This window comes from Schistocerca serialis, chromosome 6, assembly GCF_023864345.2.
Source record: "Schistocerca serialis cubense isolate TAMUIC-IGC-003099 chromosome 6, iqSchSeri2.2, whole genome shotgun sequence".
Lineage (NCBI taxonomy): Eukaryota > Metazoa > Arthropoda > Insecta > Orthoptera > Acrididae > Schistocerca > Schistocerca serialis.
This window is the reverse complement of record NC_064643.1, coordinates 205,142,023-205,166,295: the sequence shown is the minus strand read 5'-3', so window position 1 is coordinate 205,166,295 and position 24,273 is coordinate 205,142,023. Positions and strand designations below refer to the sequence as shown.

Here is a 24,273-nt window from a genome sequence, read left to right as displayed (position 1 = left end):
CCAACCGTAAATGAAGAGAGCGAGCATGGAATGTCGCCATTCGTTATCATCCAAACTAAAGAAGTTTCGAACAGAACCATCAGCAGGGAAGGTTATGTTGATACTCTTTTGGGAAAAAAAGGCGTCATTACATGCCTAGACGGTCCACTGTCACCAATGCATCATACACAGATCTCCTAAAAAATCATATGCGGCCTGCAATCAAATCAAAGCGACGTGGATTTCTGTCAGCAGGTGTCCTTTTGCTACATGACAATGCAAGGCCCCACACTGCCCGTACAACAGTTGCAACAATCACAGACCTGCATTTTGAGTGTCTTCCCACATCCAACATACTCACCAGACCTTGCCCCAAGTGATTTCCATATGTTTGGACCACTCAAAGACGCAATGGGAGGAAAGAAGTTCCGTTCTGATGAAGAGGTACGTCACGCGGTGCATGAGTGGTTCTACGGACTACCAAAAGAATTTTTTTCTAGAGGAATTTATGCACTTTGTACGCGCTGGAGGACTTGCCTTGAGCGTGGGGGAGATTATGTTGAAAAGTGATACAGCTTTGTACCACTTCTCCACAATAAATAATATTTTTAAAAAATATTTAAAGTTTTCATTTGACTCATTGTGGGGCGGCGGGTGGAAGAATTGTTAATGTTCCTATTATTTATTTAATGCTGTTGTTTGCTGTTCTCAACACTGGCTCTCTAACTACAATATTGGCAACCAGAAAGTGAATAGCAAAACGTGAAGCCTGTAATTAGAATTCCTAGTGCCCACTTCATCTGAGAAATACATTTATAGCTACAGCTTATAGCTCTGAGGAATTAGCAGACTTTCTGGGATTCATAATCAAAAACCATTCTCTCTAAAATGTTCACTATATTCTGAAAGTCACAGACCAAAAGAATCCACACAATCCAACTACCAGAGCAGTTCAGAGTCTAATGCGCTGATGCGACTATAACTGTTCAAATTAAATGGTTAAGTGAATGCTCGCCATAATTTGATGATAATGTTCATCAAACGCCATGCTAATAATGGTAGAATGTCTGCCCTGCAGCGGCACGTGAAAATACGACATACGCAAACTAAAGATAGATCATTAACGTCATCCCAAAATTAACACTTCACTCGAAAACGATTTCATGGTTACGCGGATCCCGAGTAACTTATTACTGCATCCGAGGCTGTTTATATCAACGATACCGACGCGACGCGACTCCCGGCACAGGTGGTGCGCTAATCAGCGTCTGGAGAGAACTGGGGCCTACTTACTTTCGCGCAGCGTTCTTACATATAAAGCCGCGGTGCCGACGGCTAAGGGAACGTCTGATCAAATCTGCTCTCCCGACTAGACGCTGGGCTAGTAATGCACCACTTTAAGTTATCGAAAAAATCATTGCTTCCTTTGCTGATGGCCGATGAAGCTCTCAATTTAAATGTGCAATCAGCACACAGGTAAGTAATCATAATAAAAGTCTGACGTGGCTAAGTCAAATATTTTGGGCGAGAGAATTAATTTAATTACACTACACGCAGTAGACGAGCTCTGAACTTGCCCTTTGAAGATACGCTATCGCTATAGTTTTATAGTTATTCAGTTGAAACTTCTCAGATCTTTATGATTATAGCGGATCTCCCTTCTACTTAAATTTAAACATCCTAGCTTTATTTATTCGCCTACTTAATCTACCTTGCTTCCTTAATTTTTAAGATAAAAACCAGAAAATCATGAATTTCGACTAAAATTTTAATTTGTGAGATCCAGAATACTGTTTCTACTAAATTATTATGCAAAAGGAATCTAAATGTAGATTTTTAACTTTCTAGCTCTTTCCTGTTGCGCCAATGATTTTTACAGAAAAACGTCCAAATTTCGAAAATGGTTAAAGTTATTGAACTGATATTCAACACATATTGATTTAGTATTACTCCTGACATGCTAGAAACGTTTTCGGTTATTTACTTGATTTTTAAAGTGTTGCGGAAGATTTATGACGTCAGAGCCAGTTACAGCAGACTGGCTGGCACACAATGGAAAGACTGATGTGAATTTTATAAGGCGTGAGTAGGCTGCTTCCCTACATCACCCTCGTACCGTGTTTCCCCACTACTACCACCATATGCATATGTGCATATCGCTACCCTATGACTTTGTCAGCTTAATGTAATCGTTCTTTTCATAGACACACGTTAAGATGCTGTCATTATTATAGACTGTTCGGCATCCATTCCAAACGTTGCAGTGTTAATTATCCATCGAGACTCGCCACGGGATTTAGTTTGATCATCATCATCTGTAGGTGGATGAAGCAGTTAGTGTCACTTTAATACAGTCCGTTTCGTACGCGAGACAGCGTTGGCAGCGGTTGCAGCTACGGCCGCTTCTGTAATAGGCGGCTGCCTGTTATTAGCGCCGGCAGTTCGCTCTCTCCATTTGAGCGCGATTCGCAAAAATCACGGAGGGCAAGCAGCGGTGCACTGCATTCTAATGGCGCCTGCAACGAGGCTGCCGTGACCGCCGGCGTTTCTTGCGCTGCGTATTTAAATGAAGGCGGCGTGCCGGCAAGGCGCAGTGTCTTTGGCAATTAAGGCTCGGGGCCGAGTTGGAGGTTCTTGCGAACCGGAGTTGGCGCCAGCCGTCGACCCACTGGCCCCCAGAGTACTCCTCCACTCTGCTCGTCCCCAGGGGCCCTCAAGTAGTCTCGCGGGGGAACCTCCCGACTCGCTTCAGGGAGCAACTTGACGCGAACCGTCACATTCCAGTCTGCAAACTTTCGCAGAAGTATCAAACTAAAGGAAAGGGAACTAGGCTAACACTTGATGGAACACGGGACCGTATCGTTGGAGCGTTAAGAGTATATGGCAGAGGCAGCTCCCGACCGAATAATTTTGTACAGGGCGATAACAAGATATTACTGTACTGGCTGTGCATACGTAGACTCCGCCTCAGAAGATAGGGTACGATATAACCTCTGGCTTTCTGGCGCCTCCTTTAGAATCGTTGTATAATTTAAGAGAGGCTCTCATTCTTAGCCGGCTCGGAGTGGTACGTTGCGATGTCTTCTGGTGTTACTGTTGCACGTTTAGTTTTGACGCCGAAGCTTTTACTATAGAAACGGAATAATCACTCATGTACGTAAGGAAACTGACTGTGCAGGCTTGAAGGAATTATTCGGCTTTCGCCTGAAGTGAACTGGGAAGACCCACTAAAAACTTAAATAGCATCTGCAATTCTTACAAACTTAAGCCGGCCAGGATGGCCGAGCGGTTCTAGGCGCTACAGTCTGGAACGCGCTACCGCTACGGTCGCTCGTTCGAATCCTGCCTCGGGCATGGATGTGTGTGATGTCCTTAGGTTAGTTAGGTTTAAGTAGTTCTAAGTTCTAGGGACCTGATGACCTCAGAAGTTAAGTCCCATAGTGCTCAGAGCCATTCGAACCATTTGAACCATTCTCATTCTTAGATTTATTTTAAGTACGTATTAAGAAAATAGTCCGCAGCTCGTGGTCGTGCGGTAGCGTTCTCGCTTCCCGCGCCCGGGTTCGATTCCCGGCGGGGTCAGGGATTTTCTCTGCCTCGTGATGACTGGGTGTTGTGTGCTGTCCTTATGTTAGTTAGGTTTAAGTAGTTCTAAGTTCTAGGGGACTGATGACCATAGATGTTAAGTCCCATAGTGGTCAGAGCCATTTGAACCATTATGAAAATAAATGTAGCTTTCAGTCTTAATAATTTGTGTAAAGCGTCATATTTGCCCAAGAATAAACATACTGGGAGCGCTCCTGTTTTGTTTCATGTTTTGTGATACACGAGGAGCGACAATAAAGTAATGAGGCTGATTTTCTTTGCAAGATGTGGCAACCGTGCAGGCTTGCGCAGGCACAATATCTTTGACCTTGGTCTATAAGCTGCTTCTAGTCCAAGCGGCACATCGATGCAGCTGCTCAGTCGTGAGTTGTACTGTAATAAGTTAACATGTGTGACTCTTCAGGCTTTCCCGGCGGATATGTAGTAAACAGTCTTCACGGGTGTGCCGCCGGATGACGTTGTGCAAATCCCACAATATTTCCTCGGAGCAACTGTCCGACATCTTCAGGTGGTTGAACCTCGCTGGTGGCTGGGTAGGATCAGCGAGGTTCAACCACCTGATAATGTCCGACAGTCGCTCCGAGAAAATATTGTGGGTATTTGGACAACGTCATCCGGCGGCAGACCCGTGATGACTATTTACAAGTTAACATGTGTTTGTGCCTCTCGTCATGGAAATGAAATCGCATAATATAGCGCAACGGTATGCCATTTCTTTTTGCGTTAAATTGGGTGATAACGCGACGACCACTTACGGTAAGCTTCAGAAAGCTTTTGGAGAGGACGTTACGTCAACACCTCAAGTTTTTCGTTGGCAGAAATTGTTTAGTAAATGCAGAACGAATGTTGAAGATGGATACCGCAGTGGACGACCATCAACATCACGGACTGATGTCAACTTGGCCAGGCTGCGTGAACTCGTACGATCTGATCGAAGATTATCCGTGAAAATGATTGCAGAAGAACTGAACATCAATCGAGAAACGGTTCGTCTAATAATAACTGAAGATCTTGGTATGAGAAAGATTTGTGCAAAAATGGTCCCAAAAAATTTCGCACCATAACAGCGAGAGACACAGAAAAATGTGACAGCCGATCAGTTAGAGCAAACGGAAATCAATCCAGAATTGTTGATACGTGTTATCACTGGTGGTGAAAGTTGGTTTTTTAAGTACAATCTAGAGACAAAACGCCAAAGTTTGCAGCGGTGCTTGTGTACTTCTTTGATTCCAAGGGAATTGTTCATAAAGAGTGGGTGCCTCCCGGACAAACAGTTAACCAATATTACTACAAAGAAATTTTAGAAAGACTTCGTAAAAGAGTTCTTCGCGTCTGTGCCAACATTGCTGATAATTGGATTCTGCATCATGATAATGCGCCATCCCATACTGCTTTGTCAGTACAGCAATTTTTAACGTCAAAACAAATTTCAGTACTACCACAGCCACCTTATTCACCAGATGTCGCTCCGTTCGCCTTTTTTCTATTTCCAAGAGTCAAAACGGCGGTCAAGGGACACCATTTTCAAACAACACAAGATGTCCAAAAAGCTGTGACGAGGGTATTGGAGGATATTACAGAAGATGAGTTCCAGAAATGTTAACATCAATGGTAGAAGCGCTGAAAAAAGTGTGCGCAATCAGAAAGGAACTGCTTTGAAGGAGACAACACTAAACTTGACTAAAACTGTAAGCAACATTTTTTTCTCACATCAGTCTCATTACTTTATTGTCGGACCTCGTATACTAATACACGACAATGAGTCGTTCAGTATCTATTATTTTGCCTTGTCTGACCTTAAGTTGGTCTGTGCGATTGCTGTCTTTGTTCTAATGAATGTAAGTGAAACTTCTAATTTAAATAGTAATTACTGTAAGGATTCAACAGTCTTTCTTTACGTCAGTTCCTATGAATCCTTTACTATCCTGCAGAAACTAAAGTTAAATGTGGCCACTGTAATTGCACTAGCCGAAACTAGCGTGGTTTTGTGGACTGATACTAAATTACTTCCAGTCTTAATAGTCATTACTTGTACCTTGCGTTTAATAGAACCCGAAGAGATCTTATTTATGTCCGATATTTTATTAGGTTACGCGTTGTAGATAATTCATTCACTAAAGATATTTTAAATGCAAAAACACAAACGGAGGCTACTCAGTACTTTGGCTTCATCAGAATTCAGTGTGTTGCCTGGAGAGAGAAATTAAGTAATCCAAATTTTAATGAGAAGCAAATTATAACGTGCTGTCTTTGCCCATAGTTCAAGAAAGCGCAAAGATATTGTTTAATGCTGAATCACGTTTCTCTGTGTTGCAACGGATCTATAGCTGACTCATGGAATATTAATCCTGCCAAGAAAACGAAGATTCCGTGATCTTCTCGTTTTGAAATAAGTTATAATATTAGAGGTCAGTTATAGTTTAAAAATCACGAGGAGGGGTCGTTCCGTTTGAAGATGAACCGTGAATTACACCCGACTGTTGCTCCTAGATGTGATATATGTCGCTACCGTATAAAGGATTCCGAAAAATCTGTTACAGACAGTATGTAATTGTCCCTAATCCTTCCTAACTGATTAATTAATTAGCACGCGATATGGATTCTTCTGCCGTGACTCTTTATTGCCTCGGACACGCTAGTGGTAGGAGTTGTTTCTCGCCGATTGTGGCGTATGGAGTGTTACATTGATCAGCTCGTAAAGATAAGAACAAGTACACTTTTAAGTTCCCTGGTATGCCGTTAAGAAGTTTGCTTACTCCCCGTCTTGTAAAGTTGTATCGATGGTCCCGTGCACATGTTGCCAGGGTTGTTTCTAGTACGCTGCAGAAGTTCCGCTATGAAACTCAAACATAGGTTCCATACGGTCCCGATCTCTCCCATGTTTTTGGAGCCGTGAAGAAAGACGTTTATGAACGCGTGTTTACAATCATGGTTCCATACGCAAGCGCCAACATTTTTCCCTGGAGGCATTTACCCTCTTGTTTCGCACTTGATAGTCACAGTTATGGCGACTACTTTTGAAATAATAACGTTTAATTGCGTTTTCCCATCTGTCTCGTTTTCATTTGACTGCCCATTATATCTTTATTTCTATGTCTCTTTACTCTCATAATCCCTGTGTATGATTAACAATGCTGGCAGGATAGTCATATAGTCCTCGAATGCAGGTTCTTTAAATTTACTTAACAATGCCTGGTGAGGTCTAGGTCGTCTTTCATACTGTCATAATACGAACGCAGTAGCAGGTCGCTAAATTCGTTCGATGTCTACTATCATGTCTACCAGATAAGGGCTCCACTCATTGTAACAATGCTTTAGGATTAGTCGTACTACCGTACTGTAAGCAATTTCCGTTAGAGAATCATGGCACTTTCCCAGAAACCTTCCAGTGAATTTTAATGCTCTACTCGCTTTCCCTAATGCTGATTGTAAGTGGTCGTTCCAATTCATATTGCTTCTTTGTATTACTCACTAAATACTTATACGATCTCTTATGCTAAAGATGTTCACTACTAATTGGCGAAGCCCTTGATGCTGTGAGCCTAGTCGATGTGTTTGCTGAAGATCCATCTACAACTGGGTTTGGTTCAGATGGCTCTGAGCACTATGGGACTTAACATCTTTGGTCATCAGTCCCCTAGAACTTAGAACTACTTAAACGTAACTAACCTAAGGACATCACACAACACCCAGCCATCACGAGGCAGAGAAAATTCCTGACCCCGCCGGGAATCGAACCCGGGAACCCGGGCGTGGGAAGCGAGAACGCTACCGCACGACCACGAGATGCGGGCTCTACAACTGGGTTTTGCGCGGTTTCTCTAAATCGTTTAAGAGAAATGATGCAGTGGTTCCGCTGCTAGGAGACAGCCTTCTCCGTTCATTCTTTTCCTGTTGAGGTTAGTTTCCCGTCTGTAATGGCATCACAGTCTAAGTCATATAACCTTCGCTAACAGGAAAAGCGAAAATACTTGTATCGCTTAAACGTCTGCAGTGAGCCTCCTCTCTAGCGGAGGTCGCCAACGCACTATCTAGAGGTAGCGAGTTCGAATCCTAGCAGTGTGAGAAATTTTAATCAGCATTTGGCCGGCAAAGGGAGGAGAGTTAGTAGCTTTCCTTTTCGATTGCCAGGCTAGTGCCATTGTCTTTGGTAGCTGTGCAGCACCATCCAGAGTAAAGTTACTGTAGGGTACCACTCATTTCTCCGAAATACTTGACCAAGTCAGACTGCGATGTACCTTCACCACGCGCTCCTTGCGAAGGCGCCAGAATTGCATCAGTTTCCAGTGAACGGGTGACAGCCAGCACGGGAACCGTCGCCTTGTATAACTACTTTAGTTGTTGCCTTGCAGCGGCGCTTGGCCTCAGGCAGCCGTAATTAACGCCTCGGCCGGGCTTCGCTTTGAAGCTGTCAGACACCGTGAAGCCGCACTCCCACCCCTCCTCCACCTCCCCTCCCCTCCCCTCCCACCACTCCTTTAAACTCTCCTCCCACACCCTTCCCTGCTTCCTTACCCCAAAGCTGGCTCCTTAAAGCGGTTACGGTCTAATGCCTTTTTCCTTTGACCCCACACTGGCAGACAATGCTAATAATCACCTCCGACTTCTTGCAGATGACCAAGTTATCTATATTGAAGGACCGTATGAAAATGACTGCCCAAATATCGAGTTACATATTGATGATGAAACTCTAAATTGGAGCAAAGATTGTCGAATTACTTACACATAAAAAGTAGCGTATATAAACCTTTCATCGCAATTCATTATGGGTAACATACGCACCGTAAAAAGAATTAAAGTTATTCTCATGACACCAAATTCGTTGATTTCGCCAACTCATAATAAAACAGTGACCTTTCGTCATGACTTACACTTCGAGCTAAGATACCACCGCAGCCGGCCGGAGTGGCCGTGCGGTTCTAGGCGCTACAGTCTGGAACCGCGAGACCGCTACGGTCGCAGGTTCGAATCCTGCCTCGGGCATGGCTGTGTGTGATGTCTTTAGGTTAGTTAGGTTTAAGTAGTTCTAAGTTCTAGGGGACTGATGACCTCAGAAATTGAGTCCCATAGTGCTCAGAGCCATTTGAACCCTACCACCGCAGCTACTCTGAAGAGCCAAAGAAACTGCTACACGTGCCTGATGTCGTGTCGGTTCCTGCGAGCAGGCAGAAGTGCCGCAGCACGACGTGGTATGGATGCGACTAATGTCTGAAGTAATGCTGGAGGGAATTGAGACCATGAATCGTGCAGGGCTGTCCATAAATCCGTAAGAGCACGAGTGGGTGGACGTCTCTTCTGAACACCACGTTGCAAGATATCCCAGATATCCTCAATGATGCTCATGTCTGGGGAGTTCGGTGGCCAGCTGAAGTGTTTAAACTCAGAAGAGTGTTCCTGGAGTCACTCTGTAGCAATTCGGGACGTGTGGGGTGTCGCATTGTCGTGCTGGAATTGTCCAAGTCCGTCGGAATTCACAATGGACAGGAATGGATGCAGGTGATCAGACAGGATATTTATGTACGTGTCACCTCTCAGAGTCGTATCTAGACCTATCAGGGGGTCCTCTATCAGTCCAACTGCACACCCCCCACACCATTACAGAGGCTCCACCAGCTTGAACAGACCCTACTGACATGGGGTTGTCTGATTCACGAGGTTGTCTCCGCACCCGTACATGTCCATCCGCTCCATACAATTTGAAACGAGACTCGTCCGACCAGACATCATGTTTCCAGTCATCAACAGTCCAAAGTCGGTGTTGACGGACCCAGGTGAGGCGTATGACTTTGTGTCGTGCAGTCGTCAAGGGTACACGAGTGGGCCTTCGGCTCCGAAAGCCCATATCGATGATATTTCGTTGAATGGTTGGCACGCTGACACTTGTAGATGGTGTAATCATAGGGCTACATTAACACCCATTGAGAGTTACCTTTGAGGATATCAAAGCATGTACGTACTCTCTCGTGGCACCGTAGCTTCGCATGGCTACAGGGAAACCTTCGATCGTCTCGTTGATGATACGCCAAAGGCTTAGATGATGTGCCGTTCTCCATTGTTACAACACCTGACAACACACAGCACGTCTATTCAGCAAGCATTTCCCGTAACGGAACTGGCAACAAGATGAGTTGGGCTCTCTTGTATCGAATACTTTTGGAATAACTGAAATTTTATAATGTTCGCGAATGAATCATATACTCAGCTGAGTCGTTAAGTAAGAATTAATCCCACTGTCTTGGCAGTGGGGTAAGCAGAGCAGTTTACAAATTTCAGGAATGGCTTAGCCCCGTACTGGATGAAAAATGGCAATGATAATTTATGAAACACAGGAGCGACTTCAATCTGTGTCATAGATTACTACTTGTTGTGAAATAAAATTGTGTGCACGTGGTTACGAATAAAAATGGTGTGGATATCATTAAATGACAACCATCGGGCGAACAACACCTCAATACACTCATGGCGCTCATCATTTGCTTAGCTTCGATGAAGCACTTGTCAGTTATAATTGGGCACTTCTCTCTGTTTACGAAATGTTTAATAAAGCAAAATACTGTGGGAAGGGGTAATTCGCCACAGCGCTTGCCCAACTGAAGCGGAAGGGTTTGACTTTTTTTCTATCGGACAGATGGTAGAAAAGTTAAAAGCTAATATAACATGCACCTGGTACCCGGATATATAAACCATTAGTTTTCTTTTTAATGTCAACCATTCGAAAATACGAGCGAAATGAAAATTTCTTTTTTCGGTTGTATCTACATTGTTCATTTAACCAGCCCTGTGCAATATATCGATTCAGTCATGAAACGTTCAACATAGAACCGCTCTTACTGTACCTCAGTATATTCTCTCTAAGGGCTGCTGCACACTGTGACATTTTCTCTATTAATTTAATCAACTGGTGAGTCATTTAGTAACTAAACTTCTTCTATGACATAATTATTTAGTGGACTTGGTCCAGTGAAGTGGATAATAGGCGGCAAGGTCTATATTTTGTCAGTCATCACTGTTTATCGTGAATAGGCGATATGGATCGTTGGAGTGACGACACATTAGTCTAATTTATTGTTGCTCATGTGGGGTAACAGTGCTAGTGTACTGTGGACGTCCCTGTACAGTTGCCTTCTCAAGTCCAAACGGATGTAGTAGTGTCATTAAACAGTATTCTTTCCTAACACTGCTTGGTCTTGCAGGTAGCCTTCCAGTTAATGAGTATCGGCAAGCAGCATTCAAACCTGCACTTTTCTATTCGGAAATTTTCCGACAGAGTTGTACACGAGTAGTGTGCCCGGGTGGATTCTGGCAAAAATCGCTGAGGTCAACGCTTGTTGGTTTCAGCATTTCCGGTACAGAGACAATTGTGCGTGTTATATTCAACATCACTGACCTACCTTCCCCGTTTTGCTCCCGGCCAGTTGCGAAACGTCGACATCGTCACGCTGTCAACCAATCGCCGTGGCGCCCTACTGCTTTCCATTCTAGGTCTGTCTTCTGAGAGGACCATAACTAATTTAGCTAGACGTATGGTGTGAGATACGGAAATTGATGAAACTGGCAGTAAAAGTAGGTAGGAAACTGCCTAATTGGTAGGATGCAAAATTCGGAACTGGTTAACTTCGCTGCAAAATTGGCAAATTGGTAGGATATCAAATCCAGAAATTGGCAACGTGGACAAATTAGTGGGACACCATATCTGGAAATTGGTAAAATTGGCTGCACAGTTGGCAAAATGGCAGGATAGGTCGTAAAATTGGCCATAAAAGTGGAAAACTGACAGGACAGGCTGTGAGCTTGGGAAATTTGTAGGATAGGCCAAAATGCAGATGTATCACCCAAAAAAAAATTTAACACTTTATGTAGGTATGTATCTGTCTACTGCATTGAGATTTAAATGCATAGGTCTTCATGTTTCAACACGTACAATATCGTACAGCAAATTAATTCCAACTCCTGTTGAGCAGCTGATGAAACTAATCATCTGTACTCTGTAGTGTAGGGATCAGATAATCTGTAAGAAATAACAATGATATAACAAAAAAACTGATGGTTTTATTAGCAATAAATATTTCTTATGAGCAATAATTTTCGATAATCATTTGTTTGTACTTTAGAAGATGAGTTATAAACATATATATACACCAGCGAAATAGCACCTTTTTTGAAAGACAGTAATTTGTATTTTAATGAAGAATATATGTATTTTTTTGTAAACTAATATTATCGGATATGGAGATGCAATTTATTTACACTAAAATTAATTAATCTATACACAACGTTTCCCAATGAATTTTTATAGAATAAAATTCAACTTTCTCCATCTCTCCACCCCCCCCCCCTCTCTCTCTCTCTCTCTCTCTCTCTCTTTCTCTCTCTCTACAGTACATGGGAAACGGGTTAACCAACAGCAAAAGGTGAAGAGAAACTACTCACACATACATGTATAGACGCAACCATAGTGTGCAATCGTGTACATAGTACAAACCTACTCCGCATACATTCATGCACACGTTCATTACTTACAAATAACGACACATCTACACAGTCATTCAAGCAAACAGTGTGAGAACCAGAGGGTCCCTGTCTCACCCGCAGAGATGAGCCGTTTATCGGTTATGACGCGACACACACACTTTCGGCTGCAGTGCAGTACGTACCACGTGACCTCGCGATTGCAGGCTACTTAGCAAACTATCTGAGGAGTACTGACAACGCCCTCGAGAAAGCACTTGCTGCAATCTCTGATTATGAGAGCGTTTGAGGCCATACGGTGCACATCTTTACCCCTCCTTTGGATACCACCTGCAATTGTACAGACTGCATACATTTTAGATTTGAGTCCCCACAAACTCCACAATCTGCGACACACTCGACACGTCTGGATATGCGGCCGATGATCGTAACAGCATAACACTTCAAAACAAGAAGGTTATTGACCTGATGAAATAAAATATTGTTGGGATCCTATTAATTCGTCCTTTTTAAAAGAAAATCTAAAGAAGGAAGCTGGTAAAAAAATCGCAGCAAAACGTAAGAAATTTAAGCGGGATGATGTATAATGCAAGATAAAAGCTGTACAGACGGAGAATGAAAGAAAAAAAGTCGCGCCATGAGCCTTCCTCCACAGAAACAATAAGCTTTTGCACTGAAGAGCAAGAGGAACTGCTACACCTGCCTAAAATCGTGTAAGGCCCCCGCGAACACGCAGAAGTGCCGCAACACGACATGCCATGGACTCGACTAATGACTGAAGTAGTGCTGTAAGGAACTGACACCATGAATCCTGCAGGGCTGTCCATAAACTCTTAAGAGTAGCACGAGGTCGTGGAGATCTCTTCTGAACAGCACGTTGCAAGGCATCCCAGATATACACGGTAATGTTCATGTCTGAGGAGTCTGGTGGCCAGCGGAAGTGCTTAAACAGGAGAGTGTTCCTGGAGCCACTCTGTAGCAATTCTGGACGTCTGGGGTGTCGCATTGTCCTGCTGGAATTTCCCAAGTCCATCGGAATGCGCAATGGACATGAATGGATGCAGGTGATCAGACAAGGTGCTTGCGTACGTCACACCTGTCAAAGTAGTATCTAGAAGTATCAGGGGTCCAATATCACTCCAGCTGCACACGCCCCACTGCGTTAAAGAGCCTCTACCAGTTTGAACAGGGTCCAAGGATTCATGAGGTTGTCTCCATACCCGTACATGTCCATCCGCTCGGTTCAATTTGAAACGAGACTCGTCCGACCGGGCAACATGTTTCCTGTCATCGGCAGTCCAATGTCGGTGTTGACGGGCCTAGGCAAGGCATAAAGCATTGTGTTGTGCAGTCATCAAGGGTCCATAAGTGGGCCTTCGGCTCCGAAAGCCCATATTGATAATATTTCGTTGAATGGTTCGAACGCTGGCACTTGTTGATGGCCCAGCATTGAAATCTGCAGCAATTTGCGGAAGGGTTGCATTTTCTTTCACGTTGAAAGATTCTCTTCAGTCGTCGTTGGTAACGTTCTTGCAGGATCTCTTCCTGGCCGCAGCGATGTCGGAGATCTGATGTTTTACCGGAGTCCTGATATTCACGGTACACTCGTGAAATGGTCGTACGGCAAAATCCCCACTTCATCGCTACCTCGTAAATGCCGTGTCCCATCGCTCTCGCAAGGACTAGTTTTTTCATCACGTTCAAACTCACTGCATTACAGACGAAGGGCGGTGATGAGTGGACAGGCGAGGTTGGGGCGTCCCTTCGTTTTGAAGCAAAATTTCAAGTTAAACCATAATGAAAACTTCAGCGTCGATGTACAACAGCGTCAACAGGAGGACGCTGCCAGTTCAGAGGTGTTGAAACAGGGGTCTGAGTGGAAGCCAAGTGGGAGACGAGAGTAGATACATCTTTTCGTTTCGGTAGCCAGCAGAGAAGAGAGCGTCGCCTTCGTGTCTACGTCTCCTTGCCGATCGCACCACGGCAGTACGTTATACTCGCACATACCTTGCACACTATTGGCTACCTCTGAGCGGACCGCGGAAGCAGGGGCGCCATGCGCTCAGCATTTTTACCCATGGATAGCTGAGTGTTATTCTCGCGAACAGCTCGTGGTGTGAGCTGGGAGTTAGCCAGGCCAAGCCAGCTCAGAGCAGGGCTTCTACGTTAATGGAAGTTGAAAGGAAGATAAAAATTTTTTAAAAAACTGTTTTTTCCCTACCAGAGTTCCTTCTGAACTAGCGGCCCTGCACAGCATCTTATTACTTAATACTGTGATTAATGAGTACAGATGGTACGAGTAAGAGGAAGCAGAGATTGACAGAGTTCGAGAGACGACCATCCCGCGACTTGCAAATCAGTTCCAACTGCAACTAACGAGCTGAAAAAAAAAAAAATCAATCTCTTTTCATCCCGTCGTGAAGGCTGTTTTTCTTTTGAAACGTCACAGGCTCAGCTGTCGGAGACGCCCTAACGTGGACTGGACGCCACCTGGCCCTCTGCGGTATCGCCGCCAAGTCGGACGCTTCCTTTGAGTGAACTGTTGCGCGCGTGCTCGGATCGCCGCTTGGCCTGCAAAGGGCGAAGAGGGCAGTCGCTGAATAAAACGGGTCGGCACTTTCTTTGTTCTGTTCATATCAAACGCTTTCCCTCCCCCTTTTTTCCCCCCCATGAGCCGCCTTTCCGACCCTTTGAATATGGAAACGCAATTAAAATTTAAACCGGTGCAACGTACGCCGGCAGTTTATACATTCACTTGGCAAAAGTCTGTAGAGGAACACGGCAGAATTTCAACTCTCATTTCCTACCCCCCTGCTCGTCTCTATGTATGCTCTATCTCTCGTACACACGCACACGCACACGCACACGCACACACACACACACACACACACACACACACACACACACACACACCCAAGCGCGCCCGTGCGCTTTCAACGGCAGCCTCGGAATCAAAATAATCGAACCACATTAGCATATTGCGTTTCCTGGTCAAAGTAATCACATAACTGCCATGGTCCCGGCAGTATTATGCGTGAGCCCATCAGCTGGAAAGGTAGCCGCTGCGAGCACTACGCATCAGTTCATTCAGTGCCGCTGGCAAGACATCAGAACAGAGTCCTGCACCCCGTTCACCGTTAACTGCACGAATCCTCAAATTAGGACAGGCGGAAGAGGTGCTATAAAATGACAACATTACGATTTCAGCGGAATCGCTGAAAATACGAATGCATACGAACGTTACTCATAAAGCCGTTCTAAGAACTCCACTTCCAGTACCCCAAATTTTACCACTCACGGCACAACAGGCAATTACTGATATAGAAATAAGAGGAACTAGTCAGAAAATAGGAGAAATTGTTTGATTCCATATTTAAGTATATTGAAATTGGGTGCTTATTTTGTTATTGACTGTGGAAAAGGCTAAATTTGTTTAGCCGATTTTTAAGTTGATGAAAAACTGAACTGAGAATTTGCATTCATTTCAGATGTAAGACTAGAATAAAATGAAGTACCGCATTGGGAATGCTGAGTGTTGCTTTTGGTATTTATGAATGATACAAATGTTTGCAAGCGATAGAATCGCCTATCGCGATTGCAATTTATCGTATCGCGACATTGCATCTCGCGTTGGTCGAGATCCAAAGACTGTTAGCAGATTATGGAATCGGTGGGTTCAGGAGAATAATACGGAACGCCGTGCTGGATCACAACGGCCTCGTATCACTAGCAGTCGAGATGACAAGCATCTTATCCGCATGACTGTAACAGATCGTGCAGCCACGTCCCGATCCCTGAGTCAACAGATGGGGACGTTTGAAAGGCAATGACCATCTGCACGAACAGTTCAACGACGTTTGCAGCAACATGAACTGTCAGCTCGGAGACCATGGCTGCGGTTACCCTTGACGCTGCTTGACAGGAGCGCCTGCGATGGTGTACTCAACGACGAACCTGGGTGCACGAATGGCAAAACGTCATTTTTTCGGATGAATCCAGGTTCTGTTTACAGCATCATGATGGCCGCATCCGTGTTTAGCGACATCGCAGTGAACGCACATTGGAAGCGTGTATTCGTCATCGCCATACTGGCGTATCACCCGGCGTGATGGTATGGCGTGCCACTGGTTACACGTCTCGGTCACCTCTTGTTCGCATTGACGTCACTTTGAACAGTGGACGTACATTACAGATGTGTTACGACCCGTGGCTCTACCATTCATTCGTTCCCTGTGAAACCCTACATTTCAGCAAGATAATGCACGACCGCATGTTGCAGGTCCTGTACGGGCCTTTCTGGATACAGAAAATATTCGACTGCTGCCCTGGCCAGCACATTCTCTAGAACTCTCACCAATTGAAAACGTCTGGTCAATGGTGGCCGAGCAACTGGCTCGTCACAATAGGCCAGTCATTACTCTTGATGAACTGTGGTATCGTGCTGAAGCTGCATGGGCAGCTGTACCTGTACACGCCATCCAAGCTCTGTTTGACTTAATGCCCAGGCGTGCTCGTGGTCGTGCGGTAGCGTTCTCGCTTCCCGCGCCCGGGTTCCTGGGTTCGATTCCCGGCGGGGTCAGGGATTTTCTCTGCCTCGTGATGATTGGGTGTTGTGTGATGTCCTTAGGTTAGTTAGGTTTAAGTAGTTCTAAGTTATAGGGGACTGATGACCACAGATGTTAAGTCCCATAGTGCTCAGAGCCATTTGAACCATTTTTAATGCACAGGCGTATCAAGGCCGTTATTACGGCCAGAGGTGGTAGTTCTGGGTACTGATTTCTCAGGATCTATGCACCAAAATTGCGTGAAAATGTAATCACATGTCAGTTCTAGTATAATATATCTGTCCAATGAATACCCGTTTATCATCTGCATTTCTTCTTGGTGTAGCAGTTTTAATGGCCAGTAGCGTATTTTGTCTCTAACGAAAGGCGTTCCCCATGATATGATCTATCGCCCCTACATGTTTGGCGCAAAGACTTCGAAATATCCTGTGTAATGCTCAGCCGGTTATTATTTTGTGCACCACTGCGGACTTTCTTTTGGTCAGTTAGGTTTACATAGATGTTTAGTTCAAGGTATTTTAGTGTTTTAGTTGAATGGATTGACTGTTGTGCACTGGTTTTATTCTGTTGTGTTTGTGTGTTGCAGCGTCCCGTATTCGATATGAGATTACGAGCGGGAACATAGGCGGCTCGTTCGCGGTGAAGAACATGACGGGTGCCATCTACGTGGCGGGCCCGCTGGACTACGAGACCAGGAAGCGGGTGAGTGCGGCGAACTGCGTGCGCGCGCGGCTGCGGTCTGCCTCCGTGGCTCCCAGCGGAGCGGGATGGTCGCGGGCCGGCAGCGGAGGACGTGTCGCGTAATTGGCCGTCCGTCGGCCTGCGACAGGCGAACGGGAAGGGGCGGGGCACACCGCGCCGAGCCGCGGCTGCCAGAAACCCCGCCACTCCACCGGACATCACTTGCTGACGCCTACACTCACTTCTAAGGGATGCGTGCGCGGTGGATAGACATGAAGTTTTAATTATCACATCGGAAACTACAAAGTTACATCACCAATTGTTTCTTTGTTTGTTTACATGTACTCTACAGTCCCCACACGACCGTACCGCGTCGCTAGAGGGCCGAAACAAAATGTAGCCCATTGATAAAATGGCGTATCGTGAAGTAATTTATTTTCGGCAGCAGCGGAACCACCGCATCTGTGTCGGGCCTATCGACATGACTTCTTTATCCGTCTGAGTTGCCCTGACACAGAAGCAATAGTTCCGCTGCAGCCGAAAATAAATTACTTAATGACACGCCACTTCATCAGTGGGCTCTTCCATTTTGCTTTCGACCCTTTAGCGAAGCGCTACGGGGGTTTCAATGTGTACCAGGGCTGCAGACTGTACCTGCAAACACACACACAAAAGCCGGCCGGTGTGGCCGTGCGGTTAAAGGCGCTTCAGTCTGGAACCGCGTGACCGCTACGGTCGCAGGTTCGAATCCTGCCTCGGGCATGGATGTGTGTGATGTCCTTAGGTTAGTTAGGTTTAATTAGTTCTAAGTTCTAGGCGACTGATGACCTCAGAAGTTAAGTCGCATAGTGCTCAGAGCCACACACACAAAAAAAAAAATCAGTCCTCTTTTCTATGCGACTAACCCTCAATTGCGTATCTACAGAGAATGAAACAGGATGTGTACGACCCGGGACAACCGGGAGATCCGGAAAAAACCCAGGAATTTTTTCATCCGGGAGAAAACCGGGATAAACCCGGGAATTTTTCGGAACTCCGGAATTTTTCATTTTTTTAGTTTTCAGTTAAATTTTTGTGATTTTGATGGGTAAGAACTAATCCTCTAACAAAGGATACTACTGTATCCCGCTTCTGCAGAATAATACTGCAGCAAAAAAAAAAAAAAAAAAAGCCGGCCGGTGTGGCCGTGCGGTTCTAAGCGCTTCAGTTTGGAACCGCGTGACCGCTACGGTCGCAGGTTCGAATCCTGCCTCGGGCATGGATGTGTGTGATTTCATTACATTAGTTAGGTTTAAGTAGTTCTGAGTTCTAGGGGACTGATGACCTCAGATGTTGAGTCCCATAGTGCGCAGAGCCATTTTTGAAAGAAAAAAAACGAAAATAAAACTTAAGTCGCAAAAGAAATACACCATATACAACAATAAAACACAGTGCTCATACAAGCGTTTGGCCACTGCAAAGTGTGTCAAAGGCTTTGGGAAGTGTGTTCCTTGCTTCCTAACAACAAATTGTCTTCGATGAGCGTGACGCCACAAGTGTTTACTTTAGATTCGTTTAAGCAGTTGCGGGCAGGCTCTTGTGCACGTGCAGTTGGGTCGCGTGTGATAAGTACCTTCTCCCGCTTCTGGCTACAGACGTGTGGTTGGGCGCCACAATCTAATATTGCCCCTGTTCGGAAATATCGGAGATCCGGGGCTGATCCACAGAGCAGTCTGAGTTGTAGTGGGGGAGTCTCCACGTGACTCATGTTTACGTTTAGTGATTTTGCTGTTTCCTCTTCATTTATTGCTCTCACATTAAACGAAAACAAAACTGATATCTATGGTCGTGAGCTATCAAACGAATTAAAATACGTTCGCATAATTACGGAAGGCTAAAATATGTTATTAGTTTCATGTTTTATCTCCACCTTTCTGACAGTCAAGCATTAGTCGCCTTGCAGCAGAACAATGAAGTTATTTTTGTCGGTTTGCTAAAGAAATTTGGCTTTTATTAATATTTTCCACTGGGGCAGTCAATTTATTTGAAACGAAGTGTTCAGTTCCATACTACGGGCTAGTTTCAACTGTTCGCTGCATTTCCAAAGTGCATGTTTTTATCTTCTAGCACGTATGGCATTATGCCACAGTAAAGAACCAAACATGAGATAATACAGTACCGGTACTCAAGAAAATTTACATACGAATGTGCACTTTAAGCCGAATTACGCATTGTAGCATGGATCACGAAATTCCGATGATCTTGGAGTATACTCTGATGTCTTGTTTCTTTTATGACATAGTGTAAGATCCTTTAATGTTTTGCACCTACGAACATACGGGCTTCCTGCATCATCGTAGCTGCGCAAGCGCGGTGACGCCTGTTTCTGGCGCTCTCTGCCAACTACTGAAACGAACCTATTTCTAACAGGTAACGGGAAAATATTGCGAATGGTTGTTTGAAAAGCGTTATTTTCAAAGTAAATTTCCTTTTATGCAAGATGAATTATGTGCGAGAATGTAAGATGAATTTCTTAAATCACAGAGCGTTTGACTCTCATTTAAAAATTAAGTCTTTGAGGACGTACATTTAGAAAAACTTCGAGCTCAGAAGATCAGACATTTATGTCTTTATTAAAAATTTTGCTGACACATTTGTGTGATGTACCTTAAAGTGTAACACGCGCAAAAAAGTTCAACATTACATGTGAGAGCTTAGCTTCGCTTGCAGCTTATTAATCTTCGAGGCCAATATTGTATGTGAATGCTTTGTTTTTCTTGTAGTAACGCTGTGTATGTTAATTTAAACCATTAACTTTTCCTATTTGTGTGTACGCGCTACTTAACAGTGATATTGCTATTGGCTGACTACATACCGTATCCTACGCTAGAAGATCCGCTGTCATCAGCTGGCGAAATTACGTGACGAGCTATGAATGGTACAAAAGCGCATTGCAATCTTGATTTCAATGCTTGGGAAAGTAACATGCGGCGTTTGGTGGAATTTAAATTTACATTTTCGTAATACGAAAGTATGCAGCGTACATGTTGCTGCACATCAAAGATCTTTCCAAAACGTGTCTTTATTTTTTTTACTGAGTTTGGTTTTCTAAAGGTCCAGGGAAGTACTTCGCCGGTGTATAAAACCACAAGCATTCAAAGGATTGATAAGTTTTACAGTTCAGAGGAAAATTATACTGTCACTTAACACGGAAAAAGTGTATTTTCACTCGGGAAAAAGTGTAATTTTAACTCTGCTAGCCAATTCCAGAGGACGTACAGTGTTTCCGAAGCTACGACCCACATTGGCTTGGTTCACCACTAAAATGTTTCGTGCACTTTGTGACAGATGTGCGATGTTTACAAGAAACAGCTTCTTGAGATCTTTAAAATGTGGTCATTTTATGTGCTAATTAATTAGTTTTACTTTCTGTCGACTTGTCGTTTTAGAGCTACAGTAAAATGAAGGCTCTACAAATAATGCTTTGTGTGAAATATGACACTTCACTTTTCCATTCGTTTGAGTATTATCTGTAGGTCATTTGAGTTTCCGTACACATCGAAGTGTCACCCAGCCGAATTTGAGATTAATAAAGCGTAGTAATTTCAACCAAATTGTACTGCTGGCAGTCAACAAAACAACATGCAGTGACTGCACAGCCATTTCTTTAAGTTGGTTGAGGAGGAATGCTTCATATTTCAAGAGGTAGTGCAATAAACAGTTCGTATTAGGTAGTTCATTTAAACACGTATACACCTATCTGTAAGTGTAATATTACACGTGTTACCTTTTTATACAAAAAAGAAGCATCGAAAAATCAGCAAGAGTCCAAAAATAAAATAGTGATGCAATATGTTGTTTCAAAAATACTGAAACAAATTACAGCAGTTAAGATTAAAAATTCAAAAAACCATTCCCTCGCCCTCTGTAAACATTGCACCCCTCGTCGCAAAACTGCTTGCAGTTCAACGGTGATCGTCACTTTTTGTATTTCTACGAGGGCAGCGTTGTTCGTAACGCCATGAACTAAGAAGACGTTCTCTGTGTTTCCTTTTACTTTGCAGACATTTTCGGGTGTGCAGCCGCAAGAAATCTCCTTCTTCTTCTAATATTTCGGCTGTATAACGTTCAGCCATCTTCAGAGTGAGCCGCAAGACTGCCGCTCCAGTGCTCGCTTCGTCCCTTTATACTGTCGTACCGCGCGACTGCGCATGCGGCCACAGATGCAAATGCGCCAGAGACGTTGGTCGGCGGCAGAGACGTGCATAATGCGCGAGATGTATCTATGACTCCGCAGTTGATCTTTGTTGGCATATCGATATATCATTGTGAGCTGCACTGTGTCGACGTCTTTGCGAGTTTATTACAGCAAGTGCCGGATTCCACGATTTATCAAGATTGAAACCACTATCTCTATTAATTAAATTCGTCGTCAAGCGAATTTCAATAGCCTCCTTCACTATCGAGTCCCAAAAGGATGATGTAGTTGCAAAAATTTCGACGTTGTCATGCAACATACTGTGACCATTATCAATACAGTGCTCTACCACGGCCGACTTGTTAGGTTGTAAAAGTCGTGTGTACCTCTGGTGTTCTGTACATCTTTCTTGGACAGTGCGAGTTGTTTGTCCGATGTAAGAAAGGCCACATTCACATGGAATTTTGTAGACTCCAGATTTTCGGAGCAGCAAATCATCTTTGACGGAGCCCACGAGTGCAGCTGTCTTGGGTGGAGGACGAAAAATCACTTTTACTTTGTGTCTGCAGAGAATGCGTCCTATTTTTGATGAGAGGCTACCCACATTTGGCAGGAAGGCCACCGATTTAAAGGTTTCTTCATCTTCTTCTGCTTTCTTTGTGGCCTCTTTCGGTTTCATTTTCAGTGCCCTCTGTATTTGTTGTAGAGAGTACCCATTGTCTTCAAACACTCTTTGTAAGTGGGAAAGTTCGTCTTGCAGACTGCTTTCGTCAGAAATAACATGCGCTCTGTGAGTCAAAGTTCGGAGAACACTCATTGTCTGGGCAGGATGATGGCAGCTATTTGCACGTAAATACAGATCGGTGTGCGTGGGCTTCCTATACAATTCATGTCCCAAAGTGCTATCCTCTCTGCGCCGAACCAAAACATCCAAGAATGGAGGGCATCCCTCCTTTTCAATTTCCATTGTGAACTTTATTTGATCGTGAGGGAGTTCAGATGTCTTAAGAAGTCTTGCAAGTTGTCTTCACTATGGGGCCAAACTACAAAGGTGTCATCAACATACCTCCAGAATACCGTGGGTTTAAAGTCAGCAGATTCAAGCGCCTTCTCCTCGAAGTCCTCCATAAATAAATTGGCCACCAGAGGGGATAAGGGACTACCCATGGCGACTCCGTCTGTCTGTTCAAAAAATTCGTTGTTAAATAAGAAATATGTGGAGGTCAGAACATGTTTAAATAAAGCTGAAATCTCTTTGTCAAAACTTCTTTCAATAAGCTGTAGAGATTCTGGAAGGGTAACCTTCGTAAATAAAGCCACCACGTCAAAACTAACCAATATATCAGACGGGTTCATTTTCAATGATTTCAGTTTACTAATGAAGTCAGCCGTGTTTCTTATGTGATTTGATTCGCCATCACAGACCACGGTGACCAAGGAATGTGTCCTGTGTGGACGATTTTACCTTTTACTTCGAGTATGCTGGAGCATCGTTATGACGAGACAATGGGCCTAGTCGTACAGTTAACAACAGTGACATCTCATTATGCACAAAGTTCCCATGTGTGAGACTTTAAACACGATTCTCTAAGACTAAAAGATCCTTTTAGGCTACTACTTGATCCTACCGCGACACACATTTACAGAGAAACTGTGTTCTTTAAGTGAATACACAAAGGTGTATGGATTTTTGTGTGAGCTATATTTATTGCTTACGGGGTTTCTCTTTAAAATAGCTTCATCAGTGCACAGCATGGATTGCAGTAATCTGCGGTTAAGGGTTACCCATACATAAAACGGCATCCACCGGACTTCGTCGACTACGTGGAGATGTTGCGCGCGCTGCTACGTCTCTCATGACCACGTCATCGACGGACGTTAAACCTTCCTTTGTTTCCAAAGAAAACGGGGCAGGCAAACACAGTACGTTCTTTCTGTCTCACCAAAGTCCAGCTGTGAACCTTAACGACACTTACTGGCTGTATCTGTTTGCAAACATCCGAGAACAGCAGATCTTCCCTGCCCCGCTTTTTTTTTTTTCTGTCACGGGTAGCAGAACGCGTGTACTGCCGGAACCAATTCGTTCCTCTAAATGAATTTTGATGCCGCCTGTTTCCTCCGTGTTTTATTAACTTCGTATCCTATGTCAGTAGCGATTCCATTAAATCAGTACTGATGCGACATGCTTGTCTCTTGTAACTGTTTTCCCAGCACCCGTGACATATGGTAATCCTGAACCTATTTACGAATGCAAAACGCCAACCATTCGCAGCACATGTGGCTGCAAAAATAATTAAATGAAATAAAAGTGAGGCATACATAATACATTGTTATTTCGTTATTGCATTTCGTTAATGCACTGCGCACTTTTTGCAGTACGGTTATACCCGCGAAAACAGGTAGCTGTTCCCTCTCGTAGTAGATGACAGACCAACGCGAACTAGGAATTGCCTTCCCCCACCCCCTCCCCACCCAACGTCCCTTCACCTCTCCACCTGCTCTCTAAGAGGACCCATACCTCAACGGGCGTATCTTTCATCATCCAAGTCAGACGAGATCTCTGCTGAAGACCTTAATATCCACAGCGACGACTATTCCTGCACCGAGATTAATCATCAGAAGCAACAAGTGTTCTATCCGTGATATTAGATCAGCGTTGTTGACGAAACCAAGACTTGACGACATTCAACCAAGCCAGGAGGAACAACAATGCGCGAATTCCATTCTACGGTGCAACAACTAGTAAGATAGGCAGAGTCCTGATCAGGCAGGGAATCAGACCAGTCTTCTGGTCAC

The 24,273-nt window shown here is 44.3% G+C and overlaps 1 protein-coding gene across 1 annotated transcript in view; it reads left to right on the top strand.

The window, feature by feature from the left end:
- LOC126483649 (neural-cadherin-like) overlaps positions 1 to 24,273 on the top strand; it is a 263,505-nt gene that overhangs the window by 125,035 nt on the left and 114,197 nt on the right. Inside the window, exon 2 of the mRNA XM_050106709.1 lies at positions 17,206 to 17,321. Coding sequence (XP_049962666.1) covers positions 17,268 to 17,321 — 54 coding nt within the window. The 5' untranslated portion in view covers positions 17,206 to 17,267. The remainder of the gene's footprint in view (positions 1 to 17,205; positions 17,322 to 24,273) is intronic.